General features: G+C 48.8%; 1 protein-coding gene across 1 annotated transcript in view; it reads left to right on the forward strand.

Annotated features, from left to right (window-relative positions):
• Window positions 1-21,581, forward strand: part of RASGRP4 (RAS guanyl releasing protein 4) — a 63,207-nt gene extending 41,626 nt beyond the window's left edge. The window contains exons 12-16 of the mRNA XM_075322545.1: window positions 3,542-3,651; window positions 4,928-5,063; window positions 14,296-14,332; window positions 17,396-17,580; window positions 20,717-21,581. Coding sequence (XP_075178660.1) covers window positions 3,542-3,651; window positions 4,928-5,063; window positions 14,296-14,332; window positions 17,396-17,580; window positions 20,717-20,926 — 678 coding nt within the window. The 3' untranslated portion in view covers window positions 20,927-21,581. The remainder of the gene's footprint in view (window positions 1-3,541; window positions 3,652-4,927; window positions 5,064-14,295; window positions 14,333-17,395; window positions 17,581-20,716) is intronic.
• The last annotated feature ends 287 nt before the right edge of the window (window positions 21,582-21,868 follow it).

Consider the following 21,868-nt stretch of genomic DNA (forward strand, 5'->3'; position numbering starts at 1 on the left):
GCACGTTTGGGAGTGCGCAGCATGGCGGATGGAGCACGTATGGGAGTGCGCAGCATGGCGGATGTAGCACGTTTGGGAGTGCGCAGCATGGCGGATGGAGCACGTTTGGGAGTGCGCAGCATGGAGGATGGAGCACGTTTGGGAGTGCGCAGCATGGCGGATGGAGCACGTTTGGGAGTGCGCAGCATGGCGGATGGAGCATGTTTGGGAGTGCACAGCATGGGAGATGGAGCACGTTTGGGAGTGCGCAGCATGGCGGATGGACCACGTTTGGGAGTGCGCAGCATGGCGGATGGAGCACGTTTGGGAGTGCGCAGCATGGCGGATGGAGCACGTTTGGGAGTGCGCAGCATGGCGGATGGAGCACGTTTGGGAGTGCGCAGCATGGCGGATGGAGCACGTTTGGGAGTGCGCAGTATGGTGGATGGAGCACGTTTGGGAGTGCGCAGCATGGCGGATGGAGCACGTTTGGGAGTGCGCAGCATGGCGGATGGAGCACGTTTGGGAGTGCGCAGCATGGCGGATGGAGCACGTTTGGGAGTGCGCAGCATGGCGGATGGAGCACGTTTGGGAGTGCGCAGCATGGCGGATGGAGCACGTTTGGGAGTGCGCAGCATGGGGGATGCAGCACGATGGGGAGTGCGGAGTATGGCGGATGGAGCACGTTTGGGAGTGCGCAGCATGGCGGATGGACCACGTTTGGGAGTGCGCAGCATGGCGGATGGAGCACGTTTGGGAGTGCGCAGCATGGCGGATGGAGCACGTTTGGGAGTGCGCAGCATGGCGGATGGAGCACGTTTGGGAGTGCGCAGCATGGCGGATGGAGCACGTTTGGGAGTGCGCAGCAGGGGAGATGGAGCACGATGGGGGGTGCGCAGCATAGGGGATGGAGCACGATGGGGAGTGCGCTGCATGGGGGATGGAGCACGATGGGGAGTGCGCTGCATGGGGGATGGAGCACGATGGGAAGTGCACACCTCCCCCCAACACACACACACACACGCGCGCGCACTGCACAACACACCACACACACACACTGGGAACCACAAACAACTGCCCTACACAGACACCCACACACACAGACAACGCTGCACACACACAACACCCAACACCCAAACACCGCGGCACACACAAATATACGCACATACCGCACAACACACACATTGCACAAAACATACCTCCCCCCAAAACACACACACACCCCACACCCACACAAACCGCGCAACACACACACACACACAATGCTACAGACACACAGCGCTCCACAAACAACGCAACACACATACAACACCGCTCTCACCCCCCGCCACACCCAGACAACACCCAGAACATGTACGGCGCCCTACACAAACACTTGGTAACTACACACAACAACATCTATATACATATATATATATATATATATATATATATAACAAAAATCATACATGAACTACACAATACGTAAATTCTAGAATACCCGATGCGTAGAATCGGGCCACCTTCTAGTATATATATAAGTTTCTTATGTGCCCTTAAATGAAATGTGTGATGAGTATATGACCTATTGTATTAAAGTAAGATTTTGTGTGACATAATATTCTTCCCCATTTTTGAAATTTGTTTTCATATTACTAGCTTTATTAAACAAATCTTGCAATTTTAACTCTGGCCAGTAAGCCTTATAATTTACTTGTACATATTGTTCTGTTTAGCTGACTTTTCATCAGTTTCATTATCATCACAGACATTACCATTCACAATAGGTGATATCACAGCTCTCCTCCTCCCCCTCCTGTACAATGACTAATAACACCTCTATATACAGTAGATAACACATGATCCACCATTCACAATAAGTGACGTCACAGCTCACCTCCTCCTCCTGTACAATGACTGACAACACCTCTATATACAGTAGATAACACAGGATTCACCATTCAATATAGGTGATGTCACAGCTCACCTCCACCTCCTGTACAATGACTGATAACACCTCTATATACAGTAGATAACACAGGATCCACCATTCACAATAGGTGACGTCACAGCTCACCTCCTCCTCCTCCTGTACAATGACTGACAACACCTCTATATACAGTAGATAACACAGGATTCACCATTCAATATAGGTGATGTCACAGCTCACCTCCACCTCCTGTACAATGACTGATAACACCTCTATGTGCAGTAGATAACATAGGATCCACATTCACAATAGGTGACGTCACAGCTCACCTCCTCCTTCTACTGTACAATGACTGATAACACCTCTATGTGCAGTAGATAACATAGGATCCACATTCACAATAGGTGATGTCACAGCTCACCTCCTCCTTCTACTGTACAATGACTGATCACACTTCTATATACAATAGATAACATAGGATCAACCATTCACAATAGGTGATGTCACAGCTCACCTCCTCCTCCTACTGTACAATGACTAATAACACCTCTGTATACTGTAGATGTATGTATGTGTCTATGTGTGTACATATATATGTATTGTATGTATGTAGTGAAATGAAAAATAAAACAAACATTATCAAACAATACATTTAACCAAAAAAAATAATTTAAGGACTAAAAAAAATATATCCACGTTTCACTAAATTGTCAGGAAAATGCCCCCTGCGCCGGTTCGTGGACCCTGTGATTCTGACTTTGAGAAGTAGGATATTAGGATTATGTGTCAGGCTTTGAGTGCAGTTTGGTAAAATGGACAAATAATTTCTGCAGCGATGGCCGACACACACTTCCTGAGCAGCTTCCTGTGAGTGCGTTACCCACCACACGTGTAATAGGCCGGTTTGCACGTACAGGTATATGCACAACACTTATATTAGCAAGTGCAATATTTTTTTTATGTGCAAGCTTTATACATACTGGGGATTTTAAGGTTATGTGCAAATGTAGTTTTGTAAGTGGATTTACTCAAAAAATGGCATAAAAATCACTCAAAAAATGCATTAAACACTCTTAACCCCTAGTAGTCCCCTTGTGCCAGTGTTATATAGCGTGGGGCATTAGCACTGTTCTGTAAAGCAGAAATCACAATCTCTTATAAATGGGTCGATGGTCACAGCTGGCTCCCCACTACCTTACTGCGGGGAGCCAATTGTCAATCAGTAGTGACACCTCGTCAACAGAGGAGCCCGGAAGAGGTTCTCTGTTGATGAGAAGTGAAGTGAACCTGCGAAAACTGCCATAAAACACTTTCAAAAGACGGAAAATCTTTGCGCAGAGCGGACTTTTCATTCAGTGATTGGAGGACAGCGGTGTCTGGGGAAGGAGGACAGAGAACTGTAAGTGCAGGCCATGCCCCCCACACTTGTGGCTCATTTACATAGAAATTGGAAAAACAATTATTCAGGAATGGATTAAAGGATTGAAAAAAAACAAAAAAAAAAACCAAAAGATCACAGCGACCTAGATCAGTCGGGTGGTGCTGAAACCAGCTGACGGGTTCCCTTTAAGATTAAGATCACGGATGTCCATGAGTCTTCAATTAGACATAGTCATTTATTTCCCCAAATAACTTTTACCTTTTTCCTTCCAGTCCGTTTTCCAGTTCTACGATCCGGATGAACGAGGCCATATATCTCGAGAAGACTTTGAAAAAGTGATTTCTACCTTTCCCTTCTCTTGTCACATTTTGGAAAAGGACAGGTAAGTTAGGGAAGAAATTCTAAGTGCAGCAAAAAAAAAAACAAAAAGAAAAATCCCAGAACAATTCTGCCATTGCTTCTTTTTTCTTTATTTGCCAGTTTCTTTTGTTTTATCTGCTATTGTTTTTTTCTTTATTTGTCGTTGTTTTTTTTCATTTGCCATGGTTTCTTTTTTCTTTATTTGCCACTGTTTCTTTTTTCTTTATTTGCCATTGTTTTTTTTCTTTATACGCCATTGTTTCTTTCTTTATTCACCATTGTTTTTTTTCTTTTTTTTCCATTGTTTCTTTTTTCTTTATTTGCCATTATTTCTTTTTTCTTTATTTGCCATTTTCTTTTTTCTTTATTTGCCATTTTCTTTTTTCTTTATTCACCATTGGTTTTTTTTTTTCTTTATTTTCCATTGTTTCTTTTTTCTTTATTTGCCATTTTCTTTTTTCTTTATTTGCCATTTTCTTTTTTCTTTATTTGCCATTGTTTCTTTTTTTTATTTTCCATTGTTTCTTTTTTCTTTATTCACCATTGGGTTTTTTTTCTTTATTTTCCATTGTTTCTTTTTTCTTTATTTGCCATTTTCTTTTTTCTTTATTTGCCATTGTCTCTTTTTTTATTTTCCATAGTTTCTTTTTTCTTTATTTGCCATTGTTTTTTTTTCTTTATTTGCCATTGTTTTTTTCTTTATTTGCCATTGTTGTTTTTTTTTTTTTTATTTCTTTATACTTTGTTAATTCTGGATTAAAAATAAATCTTAAATTTGTATTTTTAGGACCAAAAATATTGTTTGCAATTTGGTTTCCTTAAACATTTTGTGCCCTTTCCCTTCTACAGCCTATGTAGTGCACTGGCTGCAGAATAAGTTAGCTGAGAATCCCTCAGTGAGCTTCTTCGGAAGAACAGTAGGGAAGTTTGTATCGCTTTTATATCTGACCTGCTCTAAGTTGTTTTATGATCACATCAAAGTTGAATGTGTCGGGAAACAAAAAGCCTGTAAAATGTAAAGAGGTGCAAAATGTTTAATAGAACCCAACGGGCAAAATCATTTTTAGCCTCAAGTATATGTAAAATCAAAGCTCCCAAAGTTGGACAACCCCTTTAATCCAATAATTCGGTCCCCAGTTTGTTATCACGTGAGCCAGTGATCATAATAACTCTCATTTAGTCCAGGAAAATGACCCTTTCTGTGTTTTCTTATGGCGGCTGTGAGATAAGTAGTCCATGACAGAGCTGTACACATATATGTGATGGCGATATACAGATTTTTTTTTTTTTTTTCACAGAGAGGGACCGGTCACCCGAGAGGAGATGACATCATATTTTATGAAAGCCAGTCAAGTGTGCTCCAGACTAGGACTTCCTTTTTTGCAAAGTCTGGTGGAGATACGTCTGAAGGAAACGCCGCTGTGTGCCAACTGTGTAAGAAACCGCAGCGAGCGCGGAGCGTCATCAGGGCTGTGTCTGCAGCTTCTATGCAGACCTGATCCTGCAGCCGTGTATTACTCCCCCTCGTAAGTGAGTACACCCCTGACATTTCATTATATCTTTTCATGGGACAACACTGCGGATCTGACCCTGTGATACAATGTGCAGTGTCAGTGTGCAGCTTGTATAACAGTGTAAATTTTATGACCTCTAAATAACACCACACACAGCCATTAATGTCAACAAAAGTGAGTACACCCCTAAGTGAAAATGGCCAAAATGTGCCCAATTAGCTATTTTCCCTCCCCGGTGTCATGTGACTCATTAGTGTTACTAGGTCTCAGGTGTGAATGGGAGCAGGGGTGTTACATTTGGTGTTATCTCTCACACACTCTCTCATACTGGTCACTGGAAGTTCAATATGGCTCCTCATGACATAAAATTCTCTGAGGAGCTGAAAAAAAAGAGAATTTTGTTACTTATCGTAAATTCTTTTTCTTATAGTTCCGTATTGGGAGACCCAGACCATGGGTGTTTAGCTTCTGCCTCCGGAGGACACACAAAGTACTACACTAAAAGTGTAGCTCCTCCCTCTGAGCTTATACACCCCCTGGTAGCCAGTCCTAGCCAGTTTAGTGCAAAAGCTGAAGGAGAATAGCCACCCACAAGTAGAACCGAGTAAGAACCGGAACAACCGGAGACTCTGTCCACGACAACAGCCGGTGATAACACACGGAACAAGAAAATTGCCAACAGGCAACAGGGAGGGAGCTGGGTCTCCCAATACGGAACTATAAGAAAAAGAATTTACGGTAAGTAACAAAATTCTCTTTTTCTTTATCGTTCCTTTGGGAGACCCAGACCATGGGACGTTCCAAAGAGGTCCCTGGGTGGGAAATAAACAGAAAAAACTAAGAAGTAGGCAGAGCCTAACTTCACAAGTGGGCGACAGCCGCCTGAAGGATGCGTCTGCCCAAGCTCGCATCTGCCGAAGCATGAGCATGCACTTGGTAGTGCTTCGAAAAGGTATGCAGGCTAGTCCAAGTGGCAGCCTGACAGACTTGTTGAGCCGTAGCCTGGTGCCTAAAAGCCCAAGAGGCACCGACAGCTCTGGTCGAGTGTGCTTTGATCCCCGGCGGGGGAGGCACCTGAGTACTCTGGTAGGCGTCCGAAATGGTCGATCTAATCCAACGGGCCAAGGTCGGCTTAGAAGCAGAGAGACCCTTGCGTCGCCCTGTGGTTAGCACAAAAAGAGAGGTGCACCGCCTAAGCGCAGCGGTGCGAGTCACATAAATCCGGAGAGCACGCACCAGATCTAGAGTATGCAGCGCTTTCTCAAAGCGATGAACAGGGGCCGGACAGAAGGAAGGCAAGGAAATATCCTGGTTAAGGTTGAAGGGAGAGACCACCTTAGGAAGAAAGTCCGGGGTCGGACGGAGAACTACCTTGTCTTGGTGAAAAAACAAAAAGGTGACTCCGAGGAGAGCGCAGCCAAATCAGAGACTCTCCTGAGAGAAGTTATGGCAACTAGAAAGGCCACCTTTTGAGAAAGGGAGGTTTCTTTGTATCGTCTAAGAGGCTCGAAAGGGGGGTTTCTGCAATACCGTGAGGACCAAGTTAAGGTCCGAGGGATCCAAGGGCCGCCGATAAGGCGGAATGATGTGAGACGCACCTTGCATGAAGGTGCGGATCTGAGCCAGCCGGGCGAGACGCCGCTGGAACAGCACTGATAGAGCTGAGACTTGTCCCTTGAGAGAGTTGAGGGACAGTCCTAGCTGCAGACCGGACTGTAAAAAAGACAGAAGGGTCGGCAACGAGAATGGCCAAGGAGAATGGCCGGAAGAGCGACACCAGGACAGGAAAATTTTCCAAGTCCTGTGATAAATCTTGACGGAGGAAGACTTACGGGCCCGAGTCATAGTGGAGATGACTTCAGGAGGAATACCAGAAGCCGTCAAAATCCAGGACTCAAGAGCCACGCCGTCAATTTGAGTGCCGCAGAATTCGGGCGGAAAAACGGACCTTGCGAGAGCAGGTCTGGGACGGTCCGGAAGATGCCACGGCATCTCCACGGACAGTTGGAGCAGGTCCGGATACCAAGCTCGCCTGGGCCAGTCTGGTGCAATGAGGATGACTCGACGGCCCTCCATTCTGATCTTGCGCAGGACTCTGGGCAAGAGAGCTAGAGGGGGAAACACGTAGGACAGACGAAACTTGGACCAGTCTTGAACCAGAGCGTCCGCGGCGAAGGCCTGAGGATCGTGGGAGCGAGCCACGTAAACCGGAACCTTGTTGTTGTGACGGGATGCCATTAGGTCCACGTCCGGAGTGCCCCACTTGCGGCAGATTGACTGAAACACTGCCGGGTGCAGGGACCACTCGCCACCGTCCACGGATTGACGGCTGAGATAATCTGCCTCCCAGTTTTCTACGCCAGGGATGTGGACTGCGGATATGGTGGACTTGGAGTCCTCCGCCCATTGAAGAATGCGTTGGACCTCCAACATTGCCAGGCGGCTGCGTGTCCCGCCTTGGTGATTGATGTAGGCAACCGCTGTCGCGTTGTCTGACTGGACTCGAATGTGCCTGCCCGCCAACAGGTGGTGAAAGGCTAGGAGAGCTAGAAGCACAGCTCTGGTTTCCAGCACATTGATTGAAAGGGCTGACTCGGACGGAGTCCAAGTGCCCTGAGCTCTGTGGTGGAGATGTACCGCTCCCCAGCCGGATAGGCTGGCATCCGTGGTGAGAATCACCCAGGACGGAGCCAGGAAGGAGCGCCCTTGGGACAGGGAGAGGGGTCGAAGCCACCACTGAAGAGAGCTCCTGGTCCGTGGCGACAGAGCCACTAACCTCTGTAAGGAGGAAGGCCGCTTGTCCCAACAGCGGAGAATGTCTAACTGCAGAGGACGCAGATGGAACTGGGCAAGGGGAACCGCCTCCATGGAAGCCACCATTTGACCCAGCACATGCATCAGGCGCCTGAGGGAATAACGGTGGGGCCTCAGGAGAGAGCGCACCGCTAGCCGGAGAGACTGCTGTTTGATTAAGGGCAACTTCACAAGTGCCGGCAAAGTCTCGAACTGCATCCCTAGGTACGTGAGACTCTGGGTCGGAGTCAGAGTGGATTTGGGAAGATTGACAATCCACCCGAATTGGGCTAGGGTGGCGAGAGTGAGCGAAACACTCCGCTGACAGTCTGCGCTGGATGGACCCTTGACCAGAAGGTCGTTCAGATAAGGAAGCACTGCTAACCCCCTGGAGGTGCAGGACCGCAATCACTGCCGCCATGACCTTGGTGAATACCCGAGGGGCCGTGGCTAACCCGAAGGGGAGAGCCACGAATTGGAAATGATCCTCTCCTATCGCAAAACGTAACCAACGCTGATGTGACACTGCGATTGGCACATGTAGATAGGCATCTCTGATGTCGATAGACGCCAGGAACTCCCCTTGGGTCATAGAGGCAATGACTGATCGCAGAGACTCCATGCGAAAATGCCGCACCCGGACATGCTTGTTGAGAAGCTTGAGATCCAGGATGGGCCGGAAGGTACCGTCCTTTTTTGGAACTAGGAAGAGATTTGAGTAAAAACCTCTGAACCGTTCCTGAGCGGGAACTGGGACAATCACTCCGTTTGCCTGCAAGGACGCCACGGCCTGTGAGAAGGCGGCGGCCTTGGAGCAGGGGGGAGTTGAGAGAAAAAATCTGTTTGGAGGGCTGGAAGAGAATTCTATCCTGTAACCGTGAGATATGATGTCTCTCACCCACTGATCGGAGACTTGCTTTAACCAAGCGTCGCAAAAGTGGGAGAGCCTGCCACCGACTAAGGACGTGGCTGGAGCGGGCCGAGAGTCATGAGGAAGCTGCCTTAGTGGCAGAACCTCCTGCGGTCTTCTGCGGACGCGCTTTTGGGCGCCAGTTGGATTTCTGATCCTTGGCTGAGTTAGCGGACGAGGCGGAAGGCTTAGAGGATGACCAGTTGGAGGAACGAAAGGAACGAAACCTCGATTGATTCCTAGCCTGGGCGGGTTTCCTGGTCTTGGTTTGTGGCATGGAAGTACTCTTCCCGCCAGTAGCTTCTTTAATGATTTCATCCAGCTGTTCACCAAACAGCCGTGAACCAGCAAAAGGGAGCCCAGCAAGAAACTTCTTGGAAGAAGCATCTGCCTTCCACTCTCGAAACCACAAAATCCTGCGGATAACAAGAGAATTAGCTGAAGCCACCGCAGTGCGGTGAGCAGCCTCTAGCATGGCAGACATGGCATAAGATGAAAAAGCTGAAGCCTGAGCAGTTAAGGTAACCATCTCGGGCATAGATTCCCTAGTGAGGGAATGCATCTCCTCTAGAGAAGCAGAGATGGCTTTGAGAGCCCACACTGCTGCAAAAGTCGGGGAAAACGCGGCCCCCGCAGCTTCATACACAGATTTGGCCAGAAGGTCAATCTGACGCTCAGTGGAATCCTTAAGTGAGGTGCCGTCAGCCACCGACACAACGGTCCGGGCTGATAGCCTAGACACCGGAGGGTCTACCTTTGGGGAGTGAGACCACTCCTTGACCACCTCAGGTGGAAATGGAAACCGGTCATCAGAACCACGCTTTGGAAAGCGTTTGTCAGGGCAGGCCCTGGGCTTGGACACAGCGGCCTGAAAACTGGAGTGGTTAAAGAACACACTCTTCACTCTCTTAGGCGAGGTAAACTGATGTTTTTCTGCCAAAGAGAGTTGCTCCTCTGACACTGGCGGATTGAGATCCAGCACAGAATTAATAGAAGCAATCAAGTCACTAAGATCTGAGTCACCCTCAGAGAAATCGATGGGATACATAGCCTCCGAGCCCCCAGTGAGGGCATCCTCCTCATCTTGAGAGTCAGCTCTTGAGACAGAGCCGTGGGATGGGGAGGGGGAGGAAACCCTGCGCCTTCTCTTAGAAGGACGGGGTCTGGGATCAGATGATGAATCCTCCGTGAGCTCTGATGGACGGAGGTCAGAGGATAGGAGTCCTCTGTCAAGAGTATTAGAGGCACCCTGTGAGGGGGGCTGATGCATATTAATCAAAGTCATGGACAAAAGTCCCATGGACTCAGCAAATGACTGGGATATGGACCTAGAAAAGGACTCTACCCAGGCCGGGGGTTCAATCACAGGTGCAGCAGCAGCCTGAGAGACCACTGGGGGTGAGACTCCAGGCTGTGGCACCGCCAAGTTAGAGCAACCATCACAGTGTGGATAAATGCTCGACTCAGGCAGCAGGAGCTTACATGCAGTGCATGCAGAATAAAGCTTTGGAGCCTTGCTCCTTGTGTGAGACATGCTGCTGGAGTGGGGCTTTGCAGAGAATGAACCCCAGGGAGAATATACAGAGGTCCACAACCGGAGACCGGCTGTGGCTTACCAGACCGCTGAGCGCGGTGTTGTGTGCCCTCCAGATCCCGAAGCCCGGTCCCCCAGAGCGCAGCACCTCAGCAGAGATGCAGAATGCAGGATGTCCCAGAGCAGAGTGAACTCTGCCTGAGAAATGGCCAGCGGAGCGAAGAGAGGGGGCGGGACTAGGGGCGTTCCTATAAAAGAGCGGGAACTGGAGGGGTAGAGAGACCTGCCGGGAAGGAGGGACGCCCCAGCAGTGGGGAGTGTCCCTCCCCTGTGTAGAACGGCCGCCAGGAGGAGCCGAACCTGTCCCTCTGCATGAGTGACATGCGAGGGCAGGAAAACGAAACTAGGCCTCCAGCGAAGCTGGGGCCTAAATTTAAGCGGCGAGGCCGACAAGCAGGCACCATCGGCGCGGTTCTCGGGCAAAAGCTGGAGAACCCGCCGGAAAAGTTAAAAACAATCACATACAGCATACTCTCCCCTTACAATAAAGAACCGGGACCCCCAACATAAACGTCTCAAGTACTTAGCTGCTGAGACGCAGGGCCATGTCCCTGGGGATGAGTGCTCTGGTCCAACAGAATCCTCAAGGGGCTGTGGATGGAGACCGGACTCCTGCCAGGCATGGAGACCGTGCTGGCTCCCACTTCAAGCCAGAGCCCAGAAGGGATGGTGAAGGAGCGCGGCATGTAAGGCTTCAGCCTTGTAAAATCAACCTTAACAACACCGCCGACACAGTGGGGTGAGAAGGGACATGCCGGGAGTCCAGACATGGACCCGCTTTTCTTCAAACTCTTTCCAAAAGTCAAACAATCAGATGAGAATGCATGTGTGGATGTATGCCTCCTGAACACAAAGCGATAAACTGGCTAGGACTGGCTACCAGGGGGTGTATAAGCTCAGAGGGAGGAGCTACACTTTTAAGTGTAGTACTTTGTATGTCCTCCGGAGGCAGAAGCTAAACACCCATGGTCTGGGTCTCCCAAAGGAACGATAAAGGAAAAAGAATTATTGCTCTATAAAGATGGCCAAGGCTATAAGAAGATTGCCGACACCCTGACACTGAGCTGCAGCATAGTGGCCAAGACCATACAACAGTTTAACTAGACAGGGTCCACTCAGAACAGGCCTCGCCATGGGCGACCACAGAAGCTGCGTGCACGAGCTCATTGTCATATCCAGAAGTCGTCTTTTCAGAATAGATGTATGTGTGCTGCCGTCACACGTGGAGGCACGTGGAGGCTGGAGGCAGGTAAGGAAATGTTTGTCGCTCCTGCGGCTTCACACAGAGCGATGTGTGCTTCCGCAGGAACGAAGAACAGCATCGTACCTGCGGACTCACCGACATTATGAAAATGAACGAGGTGACACAGATCAGCGATTTTTGACTGTTTCACGCTCATTCATCTTCTCTCCTAGGCTTTACACTTTGCAACGTCGTTACCGGCGCCGGATGTGCGTCACTTTTGATTTGACCCCGATGATATCGCAGTAGCTTTGTCGCAACGTGCAAAGTACCCCTTAGACTGGCCGAGCGTCTCCAGACCTAAACCCTATGGAGCATCTGTGAGGCCTCCTCAAACAGAAGGTGGAAGAGCGCAAGGTCTCTAACATCCACCAGCTTCGTGATATCCTCATGGAGGATGGAAGAGGATCCAGCGGCTTCTGTGAAGATCTAGTGACCTCCAGGCCCAAGAGAGATAATACAGTGTTGGAAAATAATGGTGGCCACACAAAATATTAAACACACAATAGACACACAATATGACAATTTTCATTTAGGGGTGTACTCACTTTTGTTGCCAGCGGTTTAGACATTAATGGCTGTGTGCTGAGTTATTTACAGGACACCAAATTTCCCCTGTTATACAAGCTACGCACTGACACTGCACATTGTATCACAGGGTCAGATCTTCAGTGCTGTCCCATGGAAAGATATAATAAAATATATAGAAATATGTGAGGGGTGTACTCACTTTTGTGTTATACAGTAAGTCTGCAGAGTTGCTATATACACAAAACAGCAGAACATTTGTAATGTAACCAAAATGATTTGCAAAGTTGCTTCTTTTAGTGGCAGAGACGTACTTTTATCACTTCACGGTCTCAGGGGACATGAGACTTGAGATCTCTGACTGGCACAACAGATCTGTATATATTTTTTTGGGGGGTGGGGGCAATAGGCTTTACGCCATACCACTGATTTCATATGTATAAATGTGCCGATAGGTTCCTTTTAACTGACCAAAACCCACGTGTAAGGGATCTCTCCTGACATGAGCCCACGTGGCCCTTTCACAGAGCGATCAACTACGTTTTTTTCCACTTTTTATGCAAAAAAAAGCAAGAATCCGAGTCCCTGTTGCCCTCTGTTCTTGCAGGAAGGCTTCTTTTCTACATTCCCCCATACTGTCATAAGAGGCAGGAAATGACGCGGCCTGTGGTTCAATTTCTGCTGAAGTGACTGCCCGAACCGGAGAAGTTGACAAACACATAGAGCCGGTCTTGTGACACTTTCCAGTGACATTAGCGAGAACTGCGCTCTGTTCTTGCTCATAGAAACGCGTCAGTTTCAGCCTTTCTTTGAGGGTACGTGCGCACGTCTCTGCGTTCTATTCCGCAGCGTTTAAGTCACTGCATGTGCATTTCAAAACGCAGCCAAAAAGCTGCGTTTTGACAGCATTGTGCATGCAGAATTCATGCGTTCTGGATGCTCTGCCATAGACAGAGTGGGAAAAGCATCCGGAACGCACAAAAAAAGTGACATGTTGCTTTTTAGAACGCAGCGTTTTGGTATTACCCGAAACGCTGCGTTCTAAAACGCGACGTGCAGATGGAATTTGCACAATCTTCATAGATTGTGCTAGGGATTCACGATGCAGCGTAAACGCATGAAAAAACCGCAACGTGCACACAGAAGACTAAAAGGGATGTCTGATATAATTGACATTTAATACAAATTTATTATTAAATGAGTAGTTTAAGTATAAAAAGACAAAAAAAAACAACTCGCATGTAGGGTTTAGTCCTAAAGCTCGGCTCCATGTGGATTTAATTGCAGTTTGTTCCTATGCAAAATCAGCAGTCAAAATCTGAGCAGAAGGCAGATTTACGGGTACTTTGCACGTTGCGACATCACTACTGCGATCTCGTCGGAGTCAAATCGAAAGTGACGCACATCCGGCGCCGGTAACGATGTCGCAACGTGTAAAGCCTAGAAGCACCGAGAAACGATTGAAAAAGCGTCAAAAAACGGTGATCTGTGTAGTGTCGGTCATTTCCATAATTTTGCTGCAGTGACAGGTACGATGTTGTTCCTCGCTCCTGCGGCAGCGCACATCGCTGTGTGTGAAGCCGCAGGAGCGAGGGACATCTCCTACCTGCGTCCCGGCTGCAATGAGGAAGGAAGGAGGTGGAATGTTTACGTCCCACTCATCTCCGCTTCTTTTGGCCGCCTGCCATGTGATGTCGCTGTGACGCCGCACGACCCGCCCCCTTAGGAAGCAGGCGGGTCACCGGCCAGAGCGACGTCGCAGGGCAGGTAAGTGCATGTGAAGCTGCTGTAGCGATAATGTTCACTACGGCAGCTATCACAAGATATCGCATCTGCGACGGGGGCGGGGACTATCGCGCTCGGCATCGCTACAATCGGCTAGCGATATCGCAGTGTGCACATTTGATTGCTGTACACTTTTTTTGGGTGCCCGATGAATGGGTTTTGAAAACTTTAACTACAGCACGACCTATACAGCAGATCTGCGGTGTCTGGCCCGGGCGGTCAGATAATACGAGCGCCACGTGTTGGGACTTATGTCTTGTACCATTTCTCTAGCTGATCTGGTTTCTCTTTTTTTTCAGATATGGAGTGTGGCCAAGCAAGGCTATGTGACGTCAGGTAAATCAATTGTATCAGAGAATATAGGAATCTAGACTGCTAAGAAAAGAAGTGTAAAAATGTAAACACTTAGCTCAAAAAAAGACCTGTTCACACTTGTCTGCTAAGCACCCACCGCACGGCAGACGCCAGGTGCCACTCCCAGGGCAGTCAGCAAGACTGTGGCAGCTGACCCCCAGGGCAAGGACAGACACGGGAACAAACAGACACAGTCACTAGTATAGCTGGGACCACCGGGGTAACTGAGGCAGGTGGCATGGCCAAGGAGGACAGACGGTCACTAGTTTAGCTGGGTCCACCTGGGTAACTGAGGCAGGTGGCACAGCCAGGGTGGACGGACAGTCATTAGTATAGCTGGGACAACCTGGGTAGCTGAGGCATATGGCATGGCCCAGGTGGTTGGACACAGTCACTAGTATAGCTCGGACCACCAGGGTAACTAAGACAGATGGCACTGCCAGGGAGGATGGACTCCGGGTACTGATGGGTCCGGGAAACAGGCAAAGGACACTGTAAGGGGGACACACAGCAGAGAAGGGGACCTGACAACTAGCTGGCTAGGCAACAAACCACTAATCAAGTTGATCAGGCACCTCCCCTACTAGGAGAGTGCCTTACGTGCCCAGTGCCTCTCAGCTTTAGGCTCAGAGGCACTTCCAGGAAATTATGGACTGGCCCTTTAAGAGAAGGGCAACAGTGCATACACACACCCTAGGAGCACTCACGGAGGGCCTGTACGACGTGCACAGGTCCTGGAAAAGAAAAGCAGAGAACACCCATGTGGAGAACTGCGGAGAAGCCACTACCGGGCTTGCCACAGCAGTGAGTGAGTGGGAATCCCTGCAGGGAGGAGGGCAAGCAGTGCAGGGATGCCGATGCTATACATTAGCAGATTCCTGCCAACCCATAAAATTGAAGGCTTATCAGCCGGGTTGAGGCATTTAGGTAGCGACCCAGCAGAGATACGCCTTGACGCCGGCTGCTGGGCTCACATAAAACTGACCTTTATTATGCGCTCTTTGTCTCAGTTTTTATATTTATTTCCTTAGCAGTAATGCATGTCCAGATTCCTATATTCCATGTTTGCGTACCCTAGCGTCTCTGAGTGCAGCTGTTTATTTTTTGGAGTATATTTCATGTTCAGTTTGCACTTGTTCACATTTGTTAGGAAGAGAGGTCAATTTTATCATGATTAGCTGATTGAAGTTTTCATGGGGCTCTGGCCCCTCGGTGGAAGGGCCCTATTCGATCATGCCTCGTTCTGGGTGATCGCGCTGCCTTATCTTGGAGTGGTTTCACCCAGAACACCGCCAGTAATAGTTCCTGCTCTGTAATGTACGCTTCTGGTTTTTGTGAGTTGCTCTGATCTAGTCCCGTTACCTTACGTCCCATTCTCTGACCTCCGTCCCTCCCCTATTGTCTGTACTCGCTGTCTCCCTGACCCTCGACCTGCTTTGTGACCCCAGCCCCGCTCTCTCCTCTGTACCTTTGTGTCCTCTCGGCTTCTGACCCCGGCTTGTTCTCTGACCATGGCTCTGCTCCCCTTCTTTACCGGACGCTCCTTCCTGGCTTACCGACCAACAGCTTGCACATGACCTCAGCTTCTGTTGCTTCTCTGTACTGACGTGACCTCCCGGCTTCTGACACTCGGCTTGATCGACTGCTCTGCAGACTGTCCCTGCCTTGGTACTAGTGACCCCTAGCGGGCAAGCGCCTCACTACACCTAGGAACTCTACACCATTCCAGTCTACCTGTGCCCGCTGTTGGTGAGCGTTACATATGAGCAGCTATTGGACTGCAAAGGGTCCAGGTATTTTACTAGCACGGGGACCCTCTGTGTCCGCAAGATAACCATATAAATTGCACTGTCAATCTCTGAAAGAATAAATTAAGTGGTGTGCCATTCTGGACACCGATCCTGACCCCCTCCTGACATGAGAAGATTAGTATAGGCAGTATTAGGTACATAAAACAAAGTATACAGTGTGTCCATCCATATTCTGTCTACCACCATTAACTTGAGAAAAGCGGCAGCTATAGGCATAGAAGTGGTGTCTAGGTATAGTAAAGTAGCCATGCGCTATGCAATGAAACCACCTATAGCGCCACCTGGTGGAAAACAACAGAGTTAGCATTTTTATCTTGAAAACGGAACGAAAGAGAGAAAAAAAGTGAATTACAAAGTTGTAGGGCATCATCAATTCAATACGAATCCACACCTTGCATGCAGAAATGCTATGATAAGAACGTGTAAAACTCACAAGGCTGCGGACGTGAAGCGATACCTCATGGAGACCTTCCTACAAGTCATTGGGTATGGTGGCTGTGTGGAGTGGCCTCCACGCTCACCTGACCTGACCCCCATTGGACTTCTTTCTGTGAGGTTACATCACACAGCAGGTGTATGCGACCCCTCCACCACCATTGCAGGACCTACGACGACGTATCACAGCTGCTTGTGCAAACATGTCACCTACCATATTGCACAACGTGCAGCAGGATACAGTATGCTGTCCAGAGTCCAGATGTGCATTGCAGCTGACGGTGGCCACTCCGAGCATCAAAGTTAAATGAGCGCCATATGCGTGACCAGCATTCGATGTTTTGGGGGGTCATGGGTTTCATATCATAGCATTTCTGTATGCAAGGTGTCGATTCGTATTGAATTGATGATGCCCTACAACTTTGTAATTCACTTTTTTTTTCTCTCTCTCGTTCCGTTTTCGAGATAAAAATGCAAACTCCATTATAAGTGGTTTCATTGCGTAGCACATGGCTACTTTACTATACCTAGACACCACTTCTATGCCTATAGCTGCCGCCGCTCTCAAGTTAATGGCGGTGGACAGGATATGGGTGGACACACTGTATTGTGCAAGTTCAAGGCCTTTAGAGGACTTTAAAAATAAAATAAAAAAAAAATACTTTTGGAAAAACTTAAGGACAAAAAAACCCCCAAAAATTGACCATAGCAGATAAATGTTCTAGATAATCCCTTTATATCCTTTTCTTACGAGCTTTCTGCACAATTTGAGCTCTTTATTTTACTTGCCCTTCTTCAGGTCTGCACAAGGATGTGATGGAGAATTGGCCTACGAGCCCAGAAAGAGCGGAAAGGAAAGCTCAACGTCAGAAACATGGGCTCCTCGAATCTGGGGCAGCAGATCCTCCTCACATGCAATCTCACTGCCTAGGCGGCTGCAAGAAATCTGAAACTTTACTGAAGAAGCTAAAAGAGATAGAGAAGGTGAGGTCGGAAAACACCAAGGACAGTGATATAGTAACATGGCCGTGTATCTTAAGCTGGGTTTACACACTGAGACTTTCTAGCGATCCAACCTGCGATCTCAACCTAGCCGGGATCGCTACAAAGTCTCTGGTGAGCTGTCAAACAGGCAGACCTGGCCAACGACCTAACAGCGATCCGGACCTGCAGAACGACTAGCTGGTCGTTGGGGACGTGTCAAAAAAGCAGGTGAACTTCACCCGACTTCATTTAATGCCGCGCGGCTCTGTGTGCCGTGTAAATAAATAAATAATTAAAAAATCCAGCGTGCGTTCCCCCCCTATTTTAATACCAGCCAGATAAAGCCATACGGCTGCAGGCAGGTATTCTCAGGATGGGGAGCCCCACGTTATGGGGAGCCCCCCAGCCTAACAATATCAGCCAGCAGACGCCCAGAATTGCCGCATACATTAGATGCGACAGATCTGGGACTGTACCCGGCTCTTCCCGATTTGCCCTGGTGCGTTGGCAAATCGGGGTAATAAGGAGTTATTGGCAGCCCATAGCTGCCAATAAGTCCTAGATTAATCATGTCAGGCGTCTCCCCGAGACACCCTCCATGATTAATCTGTAAGTGACAGTAAATAAACACACACACACACACACCCGAAAAAATCCTTTATTAGAAATTAAAAACACAAACACATTCCCTCAAAACCAATTTATTACCCACAACAAAGCCCTCCTTGTCCGGCGTACTCCACGGTCCTCCAGCGTCACATCCAGCTCTGCTGCATGCAGGTGACAGGAGCAGCAGAAGACACAGCCGCTCCTGTCACCTGCACGCAGCTAATGAAGAAAGCCGTGTGATCGGCTGAGCTGTCACTGAGGTTACCTGGATCCAGCGGTGGATGCAGCGGTGGCCGCGGGTAACCTCAGTGACAGTTCAGCTGATCGTGTTACTCACCTCATTTGCTGGTGATTTCCCCCCCTCTCTCATACTCACCGATCACCGGCGCTGCACGGCGTTCACACTGCTCCGGCGGCTTTTCCTTTTTTGAAAAAGCCGGCCGCTCATTAAACAATCTCGTATTCCCTGCTTTCCCCGCCCACCGGCAAATGTGATTGGTTGCAGTGAGACACGCCCACACGCTGAGTGACAGCTGTGTCACTGCACCCAATCACAGCAGCCGGTGGGCGTGTCTATACTGTGCAGTAAAATAAATAAATAAAAAATCCGGCGTGCGGTTCCCCCTATTTTAATACCAGCCAGATAAAGCCATACGGCTGCAGGCTGGTATTCTCAGGATGGGGAGCCCCACGTTATGGGGAGCCCCCCCAGCCTAACTATCAGTCAGCAGCCGCCCAGAATTGCCGCATACATTAGATGCGACAGTTCTGGGACTGTACCCGGCTCTTCACGATTTGCCCTGGTGCGTTGGCAAATCGGGGTAATAAGGAGTTATTGGCAGCCCATAGCTGCCAATAAGTCCTAGATTAATCATGTCAGGCGTCTCCCCGAGACACCCTCCATGATTAATCTGTAAGTGACAGTAAATAAACACACACACACCCGAAAAAATCCTTTTATTAGAAATTAAAAACACAAACACATTCCCTCATTACCAATTTATTACCCACAACAAAGCCCTCCTTGTCCGGCGTAATCCACGGTCCTCCAGCGTCGCATCCAGCTCTGCTGCATGCAGGTGACAGGAGCAGCAGAAGACACAGCCGCTCCTGTCACCTGCACGCAGCTAATGAAGAGAGCCGTGTGATCGGCTGAGCTGTCACTGAGGTTACCTGGATCCAGCGGTGGATCCAGCGGTGGCCGCGGGTAACCTCAGTGACAGCTCAGCTGATCGCGCTACTCACCTCATTTGCTGCGTGGAGCTGACCGGAGCGGCGGTGAGTAGCGCGATCAGCTGAGCTGTCACTGAGGTTACCCGCGGCCACCGCTGGATCCAGGTAACCTCAGTGACAGCTCAGCCGATCACACGGCTCTCTTCATTAGCTGCGTGCAGGTGACAGGAGTGGCTGTGTCTTCTGCTGCTCCTGTCACCTGCATGCAGCAGAGCTGGATGCGACGCTGGAGGACCGTGGATTACGCCGGACAAGGAGGGCTTTGTTGTGGGTAATAAATTGGTAATGAGGGAATTTGTTAGTGTTTTTTATTTCTAATAAAGGATTTTTCGGGTGTGTGTTTTTTAACTGTAATTTACAGATTAATCATGGAAGGTATCTTGGGGAGACGCCTGACATGATTAATCTAGGACTTATTGGCAGCTATGGGCTGCCAATAACTCCTTATTACCCCGATTTGCCAACGCACCAGGGCAAATCGTGAAGAGCCGGGTACAGTCCCAGAACTGTCGCATCTAATGTATGCGGCAATTCTGGGCGGCTGCTGGCTGATATTGTTAGGCTGGGGGGGCTCCCCATAACGTGGAGCTCCCCATCCTGAGAATACCAGCCTTTAGCCGTATGGCTTTATCTGGCTGGTATTGAAATTGGGGGGGACCTCACGCCGGATTTTTTAATTATTTATTTATTTATTTTACTGCACAGTATAGACACGCCCACCGGCTGCTGTGATTAGGTGCAGTGACACAGCTGTCACTCAGCGTGTGGGCGTGTCTCACTGCAACCAATCATATTTGCCGGTGGGCGGGGAAAAGCAGGGAATACGAGATTGTTTAATGAGCGGCCGGCTTTTTCAAAAAAGGAAAAGCTGATGGAGCAGAGTGAACGCCGTGCAGCGCCGGTGATCGGGGAATATGAGAGAGGGGGGGACACTTCAGTCACTCGGGGGATTAGCGGTCACCGGTGAATCCTTCACCGGTGACCGCTAATCAGGACGCTACACAGACAGAGCCGCGGAGTCGCTGTAAAGTCCCCTTTACACACTGAAACTTGCTAGCGATGCATGCTGCACAGCGGGAAACAAAGGACCTAGGAATGGTCCTGAACGATTTGTAGCGATCACAACTTCACAGCAGGGGCCAGGTCGCTGATAGGTTTCACACACTGCAATGTCGCTGGGGAGGTCGCTGTAACGTCACAAAACCGGTGACGTTACAGCGATGTCGTTTGCGATGTTGCAGTGCGTAAACCCAGCTTTACATCTTGGTTGTATTTTTTTTTTTTTTTTTTGCAGGAGAGGAACCGCCTTTTGCTGGAGAACACCGGGCTGCACTGCACCAACTCCCAACTGGCAGCCGAGAACGCCAACCTGCACAGCCAGCTGAGCGCCCTGCAAGACAAGGTCCAGGCCCTGAGCAAGGACTCCAAGATGAGACCGGCGGCCGTCACTCAAATCCTCGAGACCCTAAAGGCATTAAAGATACAAAGTGACACAAACCCATGACCATCGGCCACAGGAAGGACTGAACTAGTCGTGCAAAATATTCTCAATGGACGCAACTGAACTCTACTTGTACAAAGCGATACCTCCTACGTGACGAGCAACCGCGAAAACGGATCCATGTGAGTCAGAAATAGAAATCCATGTCATCTTAAAGCACCACTCCGGGTTTGGAGTAGTGCTTTAAGTGTCAGCGTCCCTGCCCCTTGTCTTATACTTACTCTCCGCCGTCTGCATCGGCTTCCAGCGTCGCTCCGGTCAGTCTTCTGTAACCTGTTGACAGCTCCAATATTTCCTGGAGCTGGAGGTCACAACTTGATACAAGTCTATGGGAGCCTCATTCTGGCTCTTATAGACTTGCATTGAGACTTTGTGACATAATTTCTGACCAAACGTTATGGGCACAAGATGGCGCTGGAGGATCAGAGCGACGCCGAAAAAGGATGAAAACTGTGGAGGGCGAATATAAGACAGGGGGCAGGGGACTTTCAACTAAAAAACCCAAAACACGGGAGTAGTGCATTAAAGGGACTATGTCATAGGTAATTTTCTTATCAGGTTTTTGTTTTTTAAAAATAATTTTCACTAAAAGATAATGAAAATAAAATATTGGAGTTTGTACATTGACCACTCGGCTTTATGCTAAACTCACACTTTCTGTTCACTGCAAATGACTTTTCAGCAGTCTCATTATCATCATAGAAAGGATGACCGATTACACCTCTATTCATAGTGGAAAACACAGGATCCAGCATTGACAATAGGCAATGATACAGCTCACCTACTCCTTGTCCTGTACACTGACTTAAGACTTTTGTATATCGTAGATAACACAGAATCCTTCAGTCACAATGGGTGATATCACAGCTCACCTCCACCTCCACCTCCTCCTCCTGTACAATGACTGATAAGACTGCTATATAAAAAGTGGATCATAGATGATCC

The sequence above is a fragment of the Anomaloglossus baeobatrachus genome, chromosome 9, assembly GCF_048569485.1.
Source record: "Anomaloglossus baeobatrachus isolate aAnoBae1 chromosome 9, aAnoBae1.hap1, whole genome shotgun sequence".
In the NCBI taxonomy this organism is placed as follows: Eukaryota; Metazoa; Chordata; class Amphibia; order Anura; family Aromobatidae; genus Anomaloglossus; species Anomaloglossus baeobatrachus.